This window comes from Apus apus, chromosome 3 (genome assembly GCF_020740795.1).
Source record: "Apus apus isolate bApuApu2 chromosome 3, bApuApu2.pri.cur, whole genome shotgun sequence".
NCBI lineage: Eukaryota > Metazoa > Chordata > Aves > Apodiformes > Apodidae > Apus > Apus apus.
Window position 1 is genome coordinate 72577454 of NC_067284.1, and position 16759 is coordinate 72594212.

Below are 16759 nucleotides of genomic sequence, written 5' to 3' on the forward strand. Positions count from 1 at the left end.
CCCCATTCTGTGACCAGAGCTGATCTGCCTTGCTGGGATCTGAATAGGTCACAGTGTTGTTTTTCACATTTGCATAGCTGGGCTCAGTATAAATTACAGTTAAAAAGTTATTCCAGACTGTCACTTTTTAACTTTTTTCCTTGTCCCTTTGGAAGTAGTGGTGCAAATGGATGGCAGAACAGTGCTTTAAGTATTTGATTTGTAAAATTCACGAGGTTCAAGTTTTTCAAGTGCTAAGGGCACACACTTTTTTACTTCAGTGCAGGTGTGAGGCCCTCAGCACCTTTATGTAAAAGGAGGCTCTATTGGCAGTGACACATAGGCTTGCCCATGTGTCCTGCCTACCCCTTGGCTCCACAAGTTTTAGAAGCTTTTTGTTTCCTGCATTTGCAGTCACTTGCTTTCAGAGCCACTCTAAGTTTTCTTCTAATTGTTTTCTTGATTGCAGATTGACTTGGAGCCAGAAGGGAGAGTGTATGTCATCATAGACCTTTCAGGATCATCAGGTGAAGGTAGGGAGTTTCAATGTTTTGTTTTACTGTTTCATGAATGGAATTTTCCAAGGGCCTCTACAATGGAAGTATTAGAGGAGGTGCTGTGTCAATATCCTCATAAATCTGAATGAGTTCAAGTTAAAGTGAACACATTTTGATGTATCTGCCTGTGAGTCTATGAGTCGTTGCAGTTCTTCTTAACCTTTTAATCACCGATGGTAACAATATCAGTTAAAAGCTGGGTAGTGAAATAAGAATAGTTTAATAATATTAATTTCCAGAAGATACTGGAAACTCTTAATTTTGAAAAATGCTAACCATTAGACATGTAGAAATTATAAGATGTCAAGGGTTTGGGGGGAGCAGTTTATTTGCTTTCTAAATTATTCCAATATTTGGTATTTTTCCACTAAATGTTTTTTTAAGTAAAGTAATGATCAAAATGTTGTAATGATAAGAGGCAAAGTTCATTTTAATGACACAGCAGTTACATGTTGGGGGAAAAAAAGCAATGATAGATGGAAGATAAATATTTCTTCAATTCTTAAGATATTTTTCTGCTGTTAAGTGGGAAGAGAGTCAGATGGTATATGGTGGGAATAAGAGAATTTATGAGAATCTCTTAGTCATGCTCTCAATGCCAGTCTGACCTACTGAAATGGCCTTTATGCCTGGTTTGGGTTTTATTATTTTAAATTATGTCCAATGATCAGCTTTCCCCAGTAGCTCCTATTGCTCAGCTAAATAAGGTTATTGTTGGTTCACAGTATAAGGAAGATTCACATAAACTCTGACAGAAGCTGTAACAGAAAATGCTATAAAATTTAACTGAGAAACAGCAGAAGAAAGTGTTTACATTTCTCTTCTTTGTAATGGATTGCTGTGCTCTGACCAATTACTAATGGTAGCTTGCAAAAACACATATTGCTCTAAATCCTGAATTTTAAAAACAAAGTGAACTATTACTTAAATTTCATTTTGCAGTCCCATTTTGTATGCACCTAAGCAATGCTCTGTGTTTTTTTCTTCCTGCGTATTGAAGAAAATATCCATTTAATAGAAATTTCCACATACATTGCTAATTGGCACACCAATGGTAGAATTAAAATATGGTTAAAGGCAATGGTGTGGTTCTATCATGGAATGGGTAGATGTTCTTCCAACCTTCCGCTGATAGTTAATCCATACTCGGATGGCCATAGTGTTAATTATTCCATCCCAAGATACTTTCAGGTGTGTCCAACTGCAGGAAGAATGTTGTTACAATGTTCTTCAGAAGTTTGGTGAAACTCTATAATCTTCTGTACAGGAAAAGAAAAAAATGGCTATGGCAGTGTCTCCCAGATGATGTGGTGCATTATGCTGTGACCCTTGAAAGATACTTGGAAAGAAATTTGCAGCACTAGGATTTGTGTTGCTACATGAGCTTTGAAGGGGAGCAGTCAAATGGAAACAGACTACTGAGGGAAAATACCTTATGAGATGCTGTCTTATGGAAGCCCTGAGGAAGACCAAGAGGCTTTAGTTAGGGTGAATTTGGTAGAAGCCTAGAGAAGCTGGTGGACTTAAAAAATGCAATAGAACTTGTATAGTTGTAGAGCTTTCCCATACAATTAAATAAACATGGGAAAGTGTCGTGTAGAAGCATTGCAAAATTCTCCAAGAAAGTTATGGCTTTTCTCACAAGGGAAATTGGGCCAGGTTTGTAAACTGTTTTTATGGTGTTTTTTTTAATGATGTTATGAAATCCTATTTTTAGACTGCTTTATTAGGGCTGAGGCCTTGCTAATTTTGGTTGAGTCTCCTGTATTAGTGAAGTACCTAGCTTAACATAACTGTATGCATCCTTTTGTAGTGAACAGAAACACTTAAACCACATACGTTATTCTACATGATTCAAAAATACCTATTTCATTTGATCTATGTATATACACATATATAAATAGGTATCTAAATAGAATACACCTGATGTATCTTATGCATTTCAATGGGACAGTTCACTGTAGTTGATCTGTATTTGTTAACTATGAAAGGAACATAAGATTAAGGTTAACCTAGATGCATGACTTCTGAGTAGCTAGGGTTGCTTGAGGTAATTGCTACTCTTGACCTAATTTTTTAACCCGGATCTTGTTTTTGCACTCCAGTCTTCATTGTGAATAGCAAGAGAATACATAGCATTCTTTTCATGCTGTGCAAATGGGTATCAGTATTTCAGCTCGGATCCTGGAGGGGAAAAAGTTCACAATTTATGAAAATAAAAATACCTGTAGCAACAATTATAATGGTAGGAAGCAATCATGTTGTGTATTTCTTAGTTAGAAGTGTTTAAAAAAATATGAACCAGGCAATTAAAAAAATCTCAGCCGTTGTGATGTAGTACATACCTGTCAACTGATATTGTCTTGTATATCTTTGTACTAAAATATTTTTAAGATGGATATGCAAGTTTGGTTTTGGTATAATTGATTTAAGATTATTTCAAGCCATTAATGTGGCCAGAGAGCTTTGTCCTCTGTTAAATTGCCGTTAAGAGGCAAAAGTCCTAATTTTGCAGTTGAGCCCTTATGTGAGTAAATTGCTATCTAGATTGAAAGTTTACATGTAAAATCCTAAATGTTGGATAATGAAGAAACTTTCTCACTACTGGTATATTCTCAGTAGTTTTAGTAAGCTTTTACTGAATATTGACATAAGATTTTATTACCATATACCTCTTAAATTTGAATTGTCCCTTAGTCTCAGCTGTCAGATTGCTTATCCCTCTGCCATGTTTGCACTTGCATGGCAAAACAATGAAAACAGTTTATTGTTATAACTTACTTCCTCAACAAGATATAAAATTTCTCTTCCTCCTTCCTCCTCCTCTGAACTGAATCATTCATGGACTTCAGTCACTGTGTGGCTTAGGTGCACAAAACAGATGGAAATATGGCAGATTACAAAGGGAGGTAAAGAGTGCTTCTGCCTCTCCTTGTCACTTTGAGTCAGACTTGTTGAGAACCACCCTTAGATATTGATACTGGCATCTGGCAGGTATTTTTATGTGGAACTGTACAAAGAAGGGTTGAGTTACTGGCTTTGCTCCTTGCAACTTTTTTCCCATTCTAAAGACAAGCTACAAGTCCACAGGAGGTTATAGAGCTGTGCCAGCTCCTCTGCTGCTTCCTATATTGTGAAATTTCCTTCAGAAACCACCTGAAGGAGAAGCTCTGTTTCTCCAGTAGCAAGAGTGCACTTGATGGGGCAGCCTGGAAAGCCCAAGGCTGTAGACTGCTCTCCACTGGACAGCTTGCAGCACTGCCAGCTCTCACAGTGCATTGTTTGAATATTGGAGTATTTGGATTTTTCTGAAAACATCATTTTGTAGAACTTGCTCCCATTCAATTCTAGTCTTTGAAGCAGAAAAATGTTGAAAACCACAAAGGCTAAAGCCTGAAACATGCAAAACAAAGTGCATAAAAAGCGCTGAACAGAACAGCAACAAACCCAACTAGAATGTTTTTATCATCCCCTGTTTTACACTAATTCTGTTTCAGAGCCTGCTTTTAACTTCTGAATTTTTCTTCTGCGTCAAAAGGAAGGGTAACTGTTTATTTTAGCAATCTTTTGTAAATTCTGTAGTAGGAGCTGTCTGGGCCACACACTGAAAATACTAAATGAACTGTCAAACAGAAGGTGATGTTCTCAAAAGTTAGGATTTAAATTTTTCTGCCAAAATTTGAACATCCTGAGTTTGCTCATTCAAAGCCAGTTCTGCAAAATACTTTCACATACTTTTGCTGATGGTGACTTAAGAAGAAGGAGATAAAATACAATACCTTTTTTAAAATTCTCCATCTTAAACTATGTAACCAGAATTTCTCTAACACCTCCTATTCAGGTCTTTACACTCTCTATGCCAAAATTAATCTGCAGGGTTACTTACCTTCTGTAGATTTATTTTATTTAAAATGGCTCTGTGCATTCAGAGTAAAGGCTCATTTGTGATTTCCATGAATTGAAACAGCTGTCTCAGTGGAAACTTCCCAAATGTAGATACATGCTAAGGTATCCATTTGTAGGCTAAAATAATGGCAATAATTACTCAATAAAGTTCTATATAGAAGTATTTTTTTATAATTTTAATAATTTTATTGCATTTAGGCATTGACAAATAATAACAGTCCACTCAGAACTTTAAGGGATATTTTTAAAACAAAATCCTTTGGTCAAACAAAAAAAAAAGTGGAGCTTCTAAGGACCTATCTCAGCATCTGGTAGAATTGAGTAATGTACTGTGCCATGTGCAAGCACATAGGATCTTTAAGCATTTAAGAATAAGTTGTGTTTGGGAGACCATTTTAAAATGGTGGTGGTTGTTAATCTGTAAGAATGTTTTATCAGACTTGCAAAGCATGCAGTTGGTCAGTTCTCCTGTTAAGCAAACATCTGTTGATTCCACTTCATGTGTACAGTTATAAGAAAAACAAGGTTATAGTAGGCCAATGTTTTTATGAAGTAATTAGATTGGGAAAGGTCTATCATATTTATTCTCTGTTACTTCACAAACTGGACCTAATAATTGCATGGGTTTTTAGTCTTGTATCTTCAGCTTTTCCCAGACCTGTGGAGAAAAGTGTGTCTGTCTATCAGGCTTTGGTTGAACAGGAGACTCCGTAAGATGTGCTGTCTTATTAATTTCTTCAGTGCTGCTTGTTCTCTGAGGTCATATTGATTTTCTATATTAATTCAATGTTGCTGTAGCATATGCATTATTTCTAGGCTGAAGTGCAGTCATTGACTGTTTTATTGACATACTTTGGCAGTATTTTCTCATTTATTTTAATCCTTATAAAATTTTGTGAGTGAAGTTTTTTTAATTATTTCACAAATACATAAGAGCTCCAGCATAGCTGATCAAGATCAAATGTAGGCTGAAATCTTAAAACATAACTAGCATGATTCAATGATTCAATTTATAAACTGGAATAACAGACGGCCAAGTCGATAAGAGAAGTAAATCGCCTCAGGAATTATTAAAAATATTTTCAGAAATGTCAATTTTATATACACTGAAAGACAGATGCTGCTATATTTAAAAGCTTGTGACCTCCTTGCTGCATTTGCCATTGTAGATTTCTTCTTTCTTTGGAATTACTGGTTTAAGTGTGACACAAATTTATACAGTAACTTATGGTACCTTTCTACCAACTTACAAATTAAGTTACCATTTGAATATTTCAGTATTGAATCAACTGTAGAATGACTTAAGAATGTCCTTGACAGGTTAGGTAACATATAATACAAAATTAAGAACTATTAAAGCTGTTTTTCCATGTACGATGTCTAATAAATTGTAATGATTATCTACATTAGATGTCCCAGTTTGCATTATGGAATTGTCTTTCAATATAATTGCAGATGCCTCATTTTAGAGCAGGCAGTTGAGTTGCAATAAAACACCACAGCTCATGCTGGAGGTGGTGGGTACTGCGGAACACAGTCTATTGGGAGTTCTTGGTTATGTCTATGAGTTATGTAGGTGCAAAGTTTACAACTTCTAATACATTCATCTTCAGATTCATATGCTCATAAGATACTTAAACTTCACAGGATGAAGAACCTAAGGTGATATTTAACAATAAGGCCTGTTGACTGAAGGAATGACAGTATTTAATTAATTTAAAACATTTTGTTTAGGTTGATTGGCCTTTTGAGTTTACAATGTTTCCCAGTTCTTGTTGGCTCATTTGCTTGAAGGCTCCTAGTTTTGCAAATACAATTATTGCTGATTGCTGCTGTGTCCCTGCAGGGGAGATTGATCTAGATGACCTTTAAAAGGCCGCTTCCAACCCAAACTATTCTATGATTCTGTTATGGCAGAGAAGTTCTGCAGGAAAAAGGAAAATAGTGTCTGTAGAAGCAGGTTATGCTTTTTAATGCCACATTTATGTCTTTTACTTGATAAATCTATAACACATTGATACAGCATGTTTATCAGAATATCCACAGGATTTGTTCCAGGCATCAAACTTTGATAAAATCAAAACAGTAAGAAAACAATTGTATTTGTTCTGTGTTGTAGCATCCTTTTGCAAATATCTGTTAGTAGAAAATATGCCATGGTTTGAAAATTATGTTTATAATTCTGTCATGATTTGGCTCAGGATCGGCATCAGAAATATTAAGGTTTAAGTTACCTGCATCCAGGAGCTAGCCTTTTTGCTTGATTGTTTCAGGAATTTGTTTTATTGAAGAGTGGTGTTTTCTTTCACTAATGTCTTCTATTGCAAAAACTGCTTTGACGGAGTGTTTTTGTTGTGTTATGTTTTTGTTGATTGGTTTTGGTGGGCTTGGGGGTTTTGTTTGTTTGTTTTTAATTTATCGCTGATTATTGCCATTTTGGGACATTTGTGGTGCTGTTGAAAGATTCATCAGGCAGACCATGAAATAAGTTCTGGCAGCCATCAGCTGCTGATCTTAGGGTGTTGAACAGACTGTGAAAAAGTGCTCTTCCCCCCAACTCCCCCCCCTCAACATTTCTAGTATATAACTAGGTAGCTAGACCTCAGCTGAATATTCTTCCAGGAGGTGGAGAGTAGTTCACCTCTTTATAGAAACCTTTCTGGTTTTTAGAAGGTACAAATTGTTCTTTGTTCCCACTGATATATCTCTTCCATCAGGATATCTCACCTACTTTTGCTAATCCTCCTGGCAGTAAGGTCTCTTTCTAAAAGGAAGTTTAAAGTTCAGCACCAGCCTTTCATTGCAAATAATTGCATTTTAAGATTTTAACACAAGAATCTGCCTTCTTCATTGTATTAGTTTAGTTTGTACTGGTTTAACCACTTGTTTACAAAGGTTGTATCTCTTCTAGATGGTTTTATTTGCTCTTTAAATGATAATGGATAGAGAACCTATTGTGTAATAACCCATAACCTATGTGCTTATGGAAAACACATGGAAAAGAATAATAATGGGTCCCTTAATAGCTTCACTGCAGAAACCTTCTTATCTCTTATTTTGCAACCCAAAATTTAATTGAGCATTCACCACACAAACACATGTCCTTTCCTTCCTCTGTATTACAATGTCTGAGAGGAAGCTGGTGGGCTGGAAGTGTCTTAGGAAGACCCATATAGATTCTGGTGAGAGGAAAAGGTGAAGTTAAGAGTGCACTGCCTTCAGCAGTGTTGGGGAGGGGAGGAGGAGCCTCTGCAGCTTCTCCAGAACTATAGGTAGAGTGGAAAGGATCTGCACAAACACATCTGTTGTGGCCTTGGGGCAGGCAGTCTTCCAGGGAAAAAATGTAAAGTATTTGTGAACTAAAGATGCTGCCTGATGCCTGGAAAGTTGCTTATTGAGACTTCTCCTAGGAGTGATAATTCAAACCTGTTACCAGTATATCTTTTCTCTTGGATCTTATTTGTTTTAATCGTACAATATCTCTGTGCTGAAGTGTGGATACTTATTTTAAAAATGTAATTTTTTTCTCTAGGCTTGTTTTTTTCTCTTCTTGGAACTACTAATATATTTTATGATTATGTTTACAACAGAAAGAAATCTTTGCCCGTTCAGATCTTGAGTTTCTCATTAGTTTGTTTATTGTAGTTTTCTTTAAATAAACAAAACAAAAAAAATATGCCCAAGTACTGAATTTATATTACTATGGAAACTTGAAGGTTATGATGCTCAACTAGACAACTTTTTCATATCTTAAGTGAATGTTTTCACAAAGCTGTTAGAATAAGTGACAGTCCACATTCAGTTCTTTGCTCTTTCAAGTTAACACTGACTTCTGTAATGGCACAGGCAGTTGGTTGGGAAAATGAAACTTGTAGGCTGACTGTTCAAACTCAACGGTCTTTTAAAAGGTGTCAGTGCAAATGCAAATCAGTACTTGGTGACAATTCAGTCTGTTGGTGCATGATCCTTTTGAACAGCACTGCTCAGTGAAGAGGTTCTCCAAAGCGTGCTTATGTAATTTTGACTTAGTGTGGCAAATGCCTTCATAACAAATGTATCTCCATGGATTTATAGACATCCCTTGGATCATATCCAGTTAGCTGATGGAACATCTGGTAAGCATTGTATGTTTGTAATAAGCCCTTACTGTATAAAGCTGGCTCAAGCTTTTCAGGCAGAGATCGATGACCGTTTCTTGGCAGGCTTCTAGCTGTTTGCCAAAACAAGTGCTTTGCAGGGAAAAAGACATTGGCTGAAGATTTGGTTTAAATGGAATTTGTATTGTGCTGTATGAGTTTGTACTTGGTTAAAAAAGATTGCTTTAGACTGAAATAGAAAAATAATGAAACTCATATACATACCTGGTTCCAAACTGCTGTCCCTTTCTTCTCAATTTGTGTAGTATAAGCTCTGATTTCCGTATGGGTTATTTCTGACGAAATTGTGCATGGCCTTTGGAATAGCCATGTTTAATTTTATCACTGCAAGTGCCCAGTGTGTTTTTTGAAGAAAAATGAAGCAAAGTATCAAATTAAGAACAACAGTGTGTTTTCATACATATGAAACACAGGCTAGTAATAAGATTTAGAATAGAAATAATTTTTTTGAACTCTGTATATGGCTAGCTGTTTCATATTATAAGACAACATAGATTGCTCAAGTACCCACTGTATAGCATGATATGAAAAATACATATAAATATTTTAGGTTTTATTGATTTGTTTTATTGTACATCATAAAATACATAAAAACCTATACTCTATATTATTGTTTTGCTCTATTATTTTGTTGTTGCAGTTGTGTGCTCTGAATCAATCTGTTCCTTCTTCACCCTTATTCTCCCCAGTAGTAGTCAAGTCTGTTTATTGTTTGCTTCATTGAGGAAAAAAGTCTTAATATAGCATTTTTTGATTAATTGTTTAGGGTGTAAATAGATGAGATGATACATACATTTGAAGACAGGTCTAACCATGTTCCCGGAGATTCCATATACCAGTCAGGTTGTGAAAATTTTGGGAGCATTAATGTCTTTTCTGAATATCATTAACCAAATGTTCATTGCTTTTAACATAGCATTAATGTGTACTTCTATTTTTAAAATATGAGTTCTACATTAGGCTAAGCAGCTGGAGTCTCAAAGATTATGCATTTTTTCAAGATAGTCTTGTAATGTTACAATATTTGAGTACAGCTGGTAACAGAAGTCGATTTAGGAAATTTCTTTATTAGTAGAGGTTCAAAATCTGTGTACAGTTGTATATTGGAGATTAAAGTCAGAGTAAGAAAGAATACTACTCATGGGAAGTTCTCTTTAGTGAATGTAGCCATCATTAAGAAAGGCTTTTGGACTCCGTTTTAGTACTGGATGTATTGTACTGTTAAATGTGTGTGTTTTTTCATGCTTCTCTGTGGTAAGCCATTCTTTATAGTGTTGGAGAATAAAGCAAACTATAATTTCAGTGTTTTATAAGTGAGTATTGCTAGCTGAAGTAAATACATAGCTAAAAATATCTTGCTGTAGAAGCAAGTAATAAGAGCAGCATACAAAAGGGCAGTAGTTCTGTCAGTCAGAAGCTTTGTTGGCAGGTTTTGCAAGTTACACTTTCATAGTCAGAAACCTTTTACTTACTTGTTTTAGCGGCAGCTGTGCTTTTAATTTGGCAGACCTTCAGTCTGTTATAGAACTTTAAGGCAGATTGTTAAGTCTATCTGTGGATTGTGCAACATAGAAACAGAATTAATGCATCTGAACCTCCTCATTATTCCAAACTAGAATAATAGGGGGTTGTGTTTTGTTTGTTTTGGCTTGTGGTTTTTTTTCTTTAAAAATTTTGCTAATCATAACGTGTTCTTGGAAATGCCTCTGCAAAGATATCTGCAGTATTAATACTGTATTAATTCTTGTGGTACTCTTACAATATCACATGGTTTGCAGGACTTGCTAACGTTGCTTCTCCTTCCACCAGCCCTCTCACCCCTACCTCACCTTCATGCAAATACAATTTGGTTGAAAGAACGGAAGTACTCTGGCGAACTGCTGTTGTGTGCAGTATGACTTCTAAAATAACAAGGCAGAGCAGTTCATTTTCCATAGGTTCCTTTATCTGTCCTTCAGAATTTACTCTTCCCTTTTCTCCTTTAGAGCCTTTTCGTGGACACTTTGTACTTGTGGGAGGAAAAACTGTTTTGCCTCTGTAAAAGGCAATCTCTGGAAATAAACGTGCGTGAGTAGAGCATGTGTGCATTGCTTGCAAGTTAGATTTTTAAAAGAAAGCTTCAAAGAAAGCAAGATACAAGTTCAACAAAGGAAAATCAAGCCATTTAATCGTTTCTCTGGATTTTTCAGGACTACACTAAGTATTGCAAGCTGAGATTGATACTCTGTTTTAAACACTGCCTAGTCCTTTGTCTTTTTTTTCATGCTATGACTTCTACTTTGCTTTCACTATTTCTGCTGTATTTCTTCAATATATTCTTCCAAAAAAGGGAATTATATGTGATATCAGGAATAATGTAAAATACAGATTTTAATCTGCAGTAGCAACTTTAGCAAACAAACTGCCTGATATGCTGGACTTTCAGTTATTGCATGCAGTATAGATCCTTGAATTCTCTTATACTAAGGCTGGAATATATTTCTCAGAATTTTTATTTCTGTAACACACACTAAACTTAACCATTAGTAAATAGTGAAGCAATATCAGAATCCAGGGCAAAATACTCAACCTGAATAAATCTCAAGAGTTTTAATAACTCCAAGTCTGCGCCAGCAGAGTTTCTTCCTTGAAGGTAGAACAGATAGAAAATCTCGTTTTTATTACCGTGTTGTAAAGGAACACTGAGAAATGTGCCCTTTCTACTTACTCCTCTGTTTATAATTCCCAGATCAGTATCGGGGAAACTGGATATTTCCAGTTAATTCCTAAGCATGTGCTTTTCTTCTTTATTAGACTCCGTGTTTTTAAAAAAAACTTGAATATAATATTTTTTAAATTCGTCCCATCATCTTGGAAATCTGGTGTGAATGGTGCTGTTTAAAGGAAACATCTTCCCTTGCAGTTTGTGAATTATTCCAAAGTAGGTAAAAGTAACACAGGGTATCAGTTCACCTCTTGTCTAAAATACTGGAGGCAGCTGTACTTCTCTCTTTTCAGAGCAATGTAACTGTTTACATTTGCACAGCAATATCATGAAGCAAGAAACCAGCAAGGAAGAATGAACTTATTTTCTCATTTCAACTTTAAAAAAATGAAACTGTGTGAATGTATAATCACTTTCAGACTTTGGTCAGAGGGTGTTCGGAAATCTAGTCCAGCCTTTATTAAAATATGATGCAGTATTTAACTGTTATATGAGAAAAAACTGAAGACATCCTGTTTCCTTTTTTGAAGGAGTGCCCATTTAACAGTACAGTTCTCCAGGTAACCCTGTGCCAGGACTTTATTTGGTGCTTTGTAAAAGTTGGATGACTGCTGTGGAATTATCTTTGCATCTGAAGAAGGTTTCAGATGCAGAGGTCAGAATATTAAGATCAGGTTTGAGGCCTCAGTGGGTGAGTTCTTAGTCTTACGAAAATAGTCCTGTGCATTTCAGTTGATTAAGTAAGCAAGCAATGCATCCTCATGTGTTCAGTTAACATTATATTTGATATTCAGAAGCAGAGTTCACAAATATTTCAGTGTTCTGTAAATGTCTGTGTGAAAATCACACAGATTACACGCTGAAGAGGGGAAAAAAAGGAAAAAAAAAAAGTCTCATTACCTGCAAATGCAGTAAGTAAAATTTTAATAATGAAGGGTTTGGTTTGTTTTTTAAACTACAGCAGTTGGAGTTTCAGTTTCTGATTTATTTTTTGTTAGAGCAGCTTGTGGACTAAATAAATTTTTATTTACTTTCAAATGCTTTAAAGAAATTGTGAAGAACAGAGTGAAAATTTATACAGAATTCTAACATTTTAAAATACTTTGTATGCATTCCGTAAACACAGCAGATACTGCTAATACCTATGATGGCAGATGTTCGTTTCAGAGCATGCAGCTTTCATGTGTTCATATTTTTTTGAGTGGATTGAAATATATAGTTGTTATACTGAATACACTTCAGGACTGGTGCAAGTTTAGTACTTCAGGCTAGATAATATTATATATCTCAATCACTGGAATCACTGATGAGCCCATTTTATAATGTTTTTAAAGGTAGCATTGTCTGGTTAAACCTCATAATTGGAGTGATTTGTAGATCTGCCACCTTTACCTGGAGAAGATTCTTCTGTGTGTCAGCTGCTCTGGAAAATGGAAGTACATCTGCCTATTGTGCTGTAAGGCTAATATTGATAAGTGGAAGTTTTCCTTGAGAAACAGAGCTCAAAAAAGAATGGAAAAGATCTTGAGCCTTAGATTGAAATATTTTTTTCAGTTAACTACCTACTCTTCAGTGAAAGAGTAGAAAGTACACTCAGTGGGATATAATGAACTTGCAGTTATTAAAATACAATCTATCCCTGTTTCAGAATCTTAAATTAACTTTTAGTTTTGCTGGGGGTTTTTTCCGTTTTTATAAGGATCCATTATTATGAAATTACTTTTGCTGGCTGTAGTTACTGAATTGTAATTAGGAGTCCTTTCTCAACATCCCTTATTAGTACATTGTACTGAATATAGCAACTTTGTATACAAATGCAGGGGTTATTAGTTCTTAGTTATACTTTTATATTTGATAGTGACAAAATGACCATAATGAATAGATTTTTCTTCCAATGTTCAGTGGAGTAATGGATTTCAGAATTGATCATAACCAGTAAAAAATAAACAAAACACAAGCTGAAGACTCTACCAATGACTTCCAGGATTTGAAGATTAAAAGTCTTTAATTTCAGTTTGTGGGGGTTTGTTTTCCTAAAAAAGAAGGCTGTCATCCCTGGTCTTTATTATTAGCGAGCATAATTTATGCATGCCCTGAAAAGGCCAGACATCTAACATTTGTAAGATACGTTTTACTTCTTCAATTATTTTTTTTTTTTTTTTTAATTCTTCGATTGCATACTCTTTCAATCAGTATTGGAAATGACATTTCTTGTTTTATTAAGATGCCACTTTGGAGGGTTTGATTGTGTTTATTTCAGAAGAATGTATGCATCAGTAAAAGTTAGTAGATTAACCATTTCCCTTAGCTGTGCTTGAATATTTGACTAATTTATGAAAGGAAATAATATCTTGTTACTCAAGTATTTTTTCTCAATTTTTGAGTGGGAGCAGAGGGGCTGAGACTTCACATACTCAGTAGGATTTTGTTTTATGTTTTCTCTGCAGGACTGTGTTCTCACAGACATTCTACCTAGGGTAGCCAAGCCATTTTGCATATTAGAATGTGATCCAGCTTTTCATGTTTCTGTTTCTTTGCAGCACCACAGTCCTCAGTATTTACAGATTTCCAAGCCTATGTTGCTCCAGAAAGGCAGGAGTAGTATATGAGCTATCAAATAGCGTGGGCCTTATGTTTCTGCATTCTTTTCAGGCTTATCATCCATATCTTGGGCCTCAGCAGGAGTCAGTGCCACCAGCCGGGTAGATGAATTGGGTGGTCTGGCACACTGTTTCCTTACAAACTGAGAATGGTGACTCAGTGAAAGATTCCCCAGTAGGAAATATAAACATCTTTCTTCTATGCCAGTTAAGCTACATTTAACAAACTATGGAAGGTATTTCATTTCATTGCTATAGTCTTTGGAGAAGAAAGTCATTAAAAATCCTGAAGTAGTTTGCAAATCACCTTGTGAAAAGCTGATGCAACTAATTCTGTCCAAAATATTGTATGCTGGTTTCTCTGGAGCGCTTTTATTTTTTTTCTAGGGAACAAGAATCTCAATTCCTAATTTAATATATAGTCTGAGTAGTGGAAGCAGTTTCCCTTTAGTGTGTATATGGCAGATGCACACTCTATAGAAGTTGTATTTGAGAACTGACGTAGGTGGGAGTGGAAAGTCTTAAGGTCTCTTAAAGAATCACCAACAAAGTTCTGAAGAAAAGGTAATTTTTCATATAGATGGATGAAAGTGCGACTTAACAGAATATGATGGGCAGGTTCACTCTATTGCTGTGTGGAAGGGACATGTAGGGCTTAACAGGACTTAAACAGGCATCAGAGGAGATAACTTACACAGGGACAGGAGAGACTTGAATTGGGAATGGGCTGGAGTGGTTTGCACAGTGATTAGGGAAAAGAATGAGGAAAACCCTCTTGTTGAGTCACAAGGTTCAGAGTAGACCCCACTGCTTTCTAAACTTCACAGAGAGGAGTCTAGGTGTGGCCGAATCCACTCCTAGTCAGAGACTTGGTCAAAGGTTTAGAAATAAGGGGCTTACGTGTAGGGATTTCACTGTAGTGCTTTAACTACAAATTATAGGTCTAGGTTTATTTGAAATAGCATTAAATTAAGATGGATTAACACTTATATTGAACCACAAAATGAAATTATATGATCTTCTAATAACTTAATCAAGAATCTGTTATAATCAATACAGAGGTTCAAGTAAAAATACAACGAAGTTTCTAAACTAAATTAGGCACAAACACACACACAAATACAGAGGTTAAGCTGTTAAATTTTGATACCTAATTTCGCAAAAGGAATTGTGTTATACTGCCCTGATTACCTCACTGAGTCAAATTGTATCTTAATGTCTTTGCTCAAACTCTTAACCCTGTAAAATATGAACATGAAAATATTTTGCTACCAGATTTTATTTCTGAGTTACAAATACCATATGGTGCTGAAGTCACAGCTATCATCTCTCAGGGTTTTATTCACATAATAGTTTACGAGTTATTCCTTCTAGCAATACTGCTACTGCTAGCACTACCAGCAGGCATTGAAGGACTGCATAAAATACTTTAAAAGTGGATTGGATTTACTATAGCACAGGTGAAACTGAAATTGTTGCAGCATTTCTGGTCTGAGAAGCTTCGCTTAACATGAAGCATGCAGTATTTCTTCTGTAATTTTAATGAAGCCAACCCAGTTCCACTGAAACAATATTACATCAGTAAGAGATTTGGAAGACAACATGGAAAGAATCCAGCCTTCCAGTTTCATACCTGCACTGGAAAGACTGAGAAAAGAATGTCTTTAAACATCTGGAATCTATTTCTTGAAGTTTGCTGGTATTGATGTTGGGCTTTCTTCTTACTAGTTCTTCTTCTTTTATTCCTGGGGGACACATGGTTGGGGTTTTTAATTAGCTAGAAAATGGAAGTTTCTGTTAAGAATTACTCAGAATAAAGTTAAATAGGGGTGTTGTTAAATTCAGTAGGATCTACATTTCATTATTTTCCCATTTTCATCACACCCAACTAAATCTTTTCCTTCTTTTCTATTCTAGTCCTTCTTCCTCAAGTAACAGTTGAGGACAGACTTAGTAGGTTGGTATACATTAATCACAGATTAGCTGAATATGAAGCGTGCTGTTAAAGGTTATGTAATTCCCATTTGCTCTTGGTGTTCTTAATGCTGATATCCTTTTTTGGAAATGTACTGCTACTTTTGTGTAGTGTCCTGGTTTGAGCCAGGATATAACTTTTTTATTATTATTATTATTATTTTACTTTTCAGTTAAGTCCATTCTAAGTAGCTGCAGTTGCTGAAATCAACAGCATGTTTTTCAGTCAGTGTCTGCCTCTAGGACTGATAACACTCCATGTTTATAGTTACTGTGAGAATGTTATGTAGAACCAAGGCCACTGCTTGGTTCTGAAGAAAACATCTTATGCTCCAGAACCAGAAAGGGAGTAAAGGGATCACACCTGAGATGCTCCTCTGGGGAGGAGTGGACCAGACCGGTGACCAAAGTTAACCAAAGTATCCCATCCCATACATGTCATACTAGATATAAATTTGAGGCATCACAAGGGTCAAACTCTCCCTTTCCTCTTTGTCCATGGCTGGCATCCTGGGAGGACTCTGTCAGTTTATCTGCGTTTGAATCTGATCTCTGCATTCCTGCACCTCTACATTCCTGTATCCCAACTCCCATCTGCCACTGACTCCAAGTGTTGAGCCTGGGACTTTCATAGGGCCTGCCCTGCAGCCTCAGTGCTGCTGGTGGTGTTATTGGGTGGTGGGGGGAGAGTGTGATAGTGCTTTTGTATGTATTTGTCTGTATTTCATTACTTTTACTTTTCATCACTACTGTCTCATTAAAGGTGCGTAGTTTAGTTTCTAACCCATAAGAGTCTCTGTCCCTTAATCCCTCTCTTTTCTCCACAAGGGGAGGGAGGGGGCTAACAGAACCTGCTGTTAATTTAATTGCCAGCCCAGTGTT

General features: G+C 36.0%; 1 protein-coding gene across 3 annotated transcripts in view; it reads left to right on the forward strand.

The window, feature by feature from the left end:
* The window catches only part of PRKCE (protein kinase C epsilon), a 300604-nt gene that overhangs the window by 104776 nt on the left and 179069 nt on the right, over positions 1 to 16759 (forward strand). For all 3 annotated transcript variants that reach the window (XM_051613079.1, XM_051613081.1, XM_051613082.1), the window contains exon 2: positions 449 to 512. In XM_051613079.1, coding sequence (XP_051469039.1) covers positions 449 to 512 — 64 coding nt within the window. The remainder of the gene's footprint in view (positions 1 to 448; positions 513 to 16759) is intronic.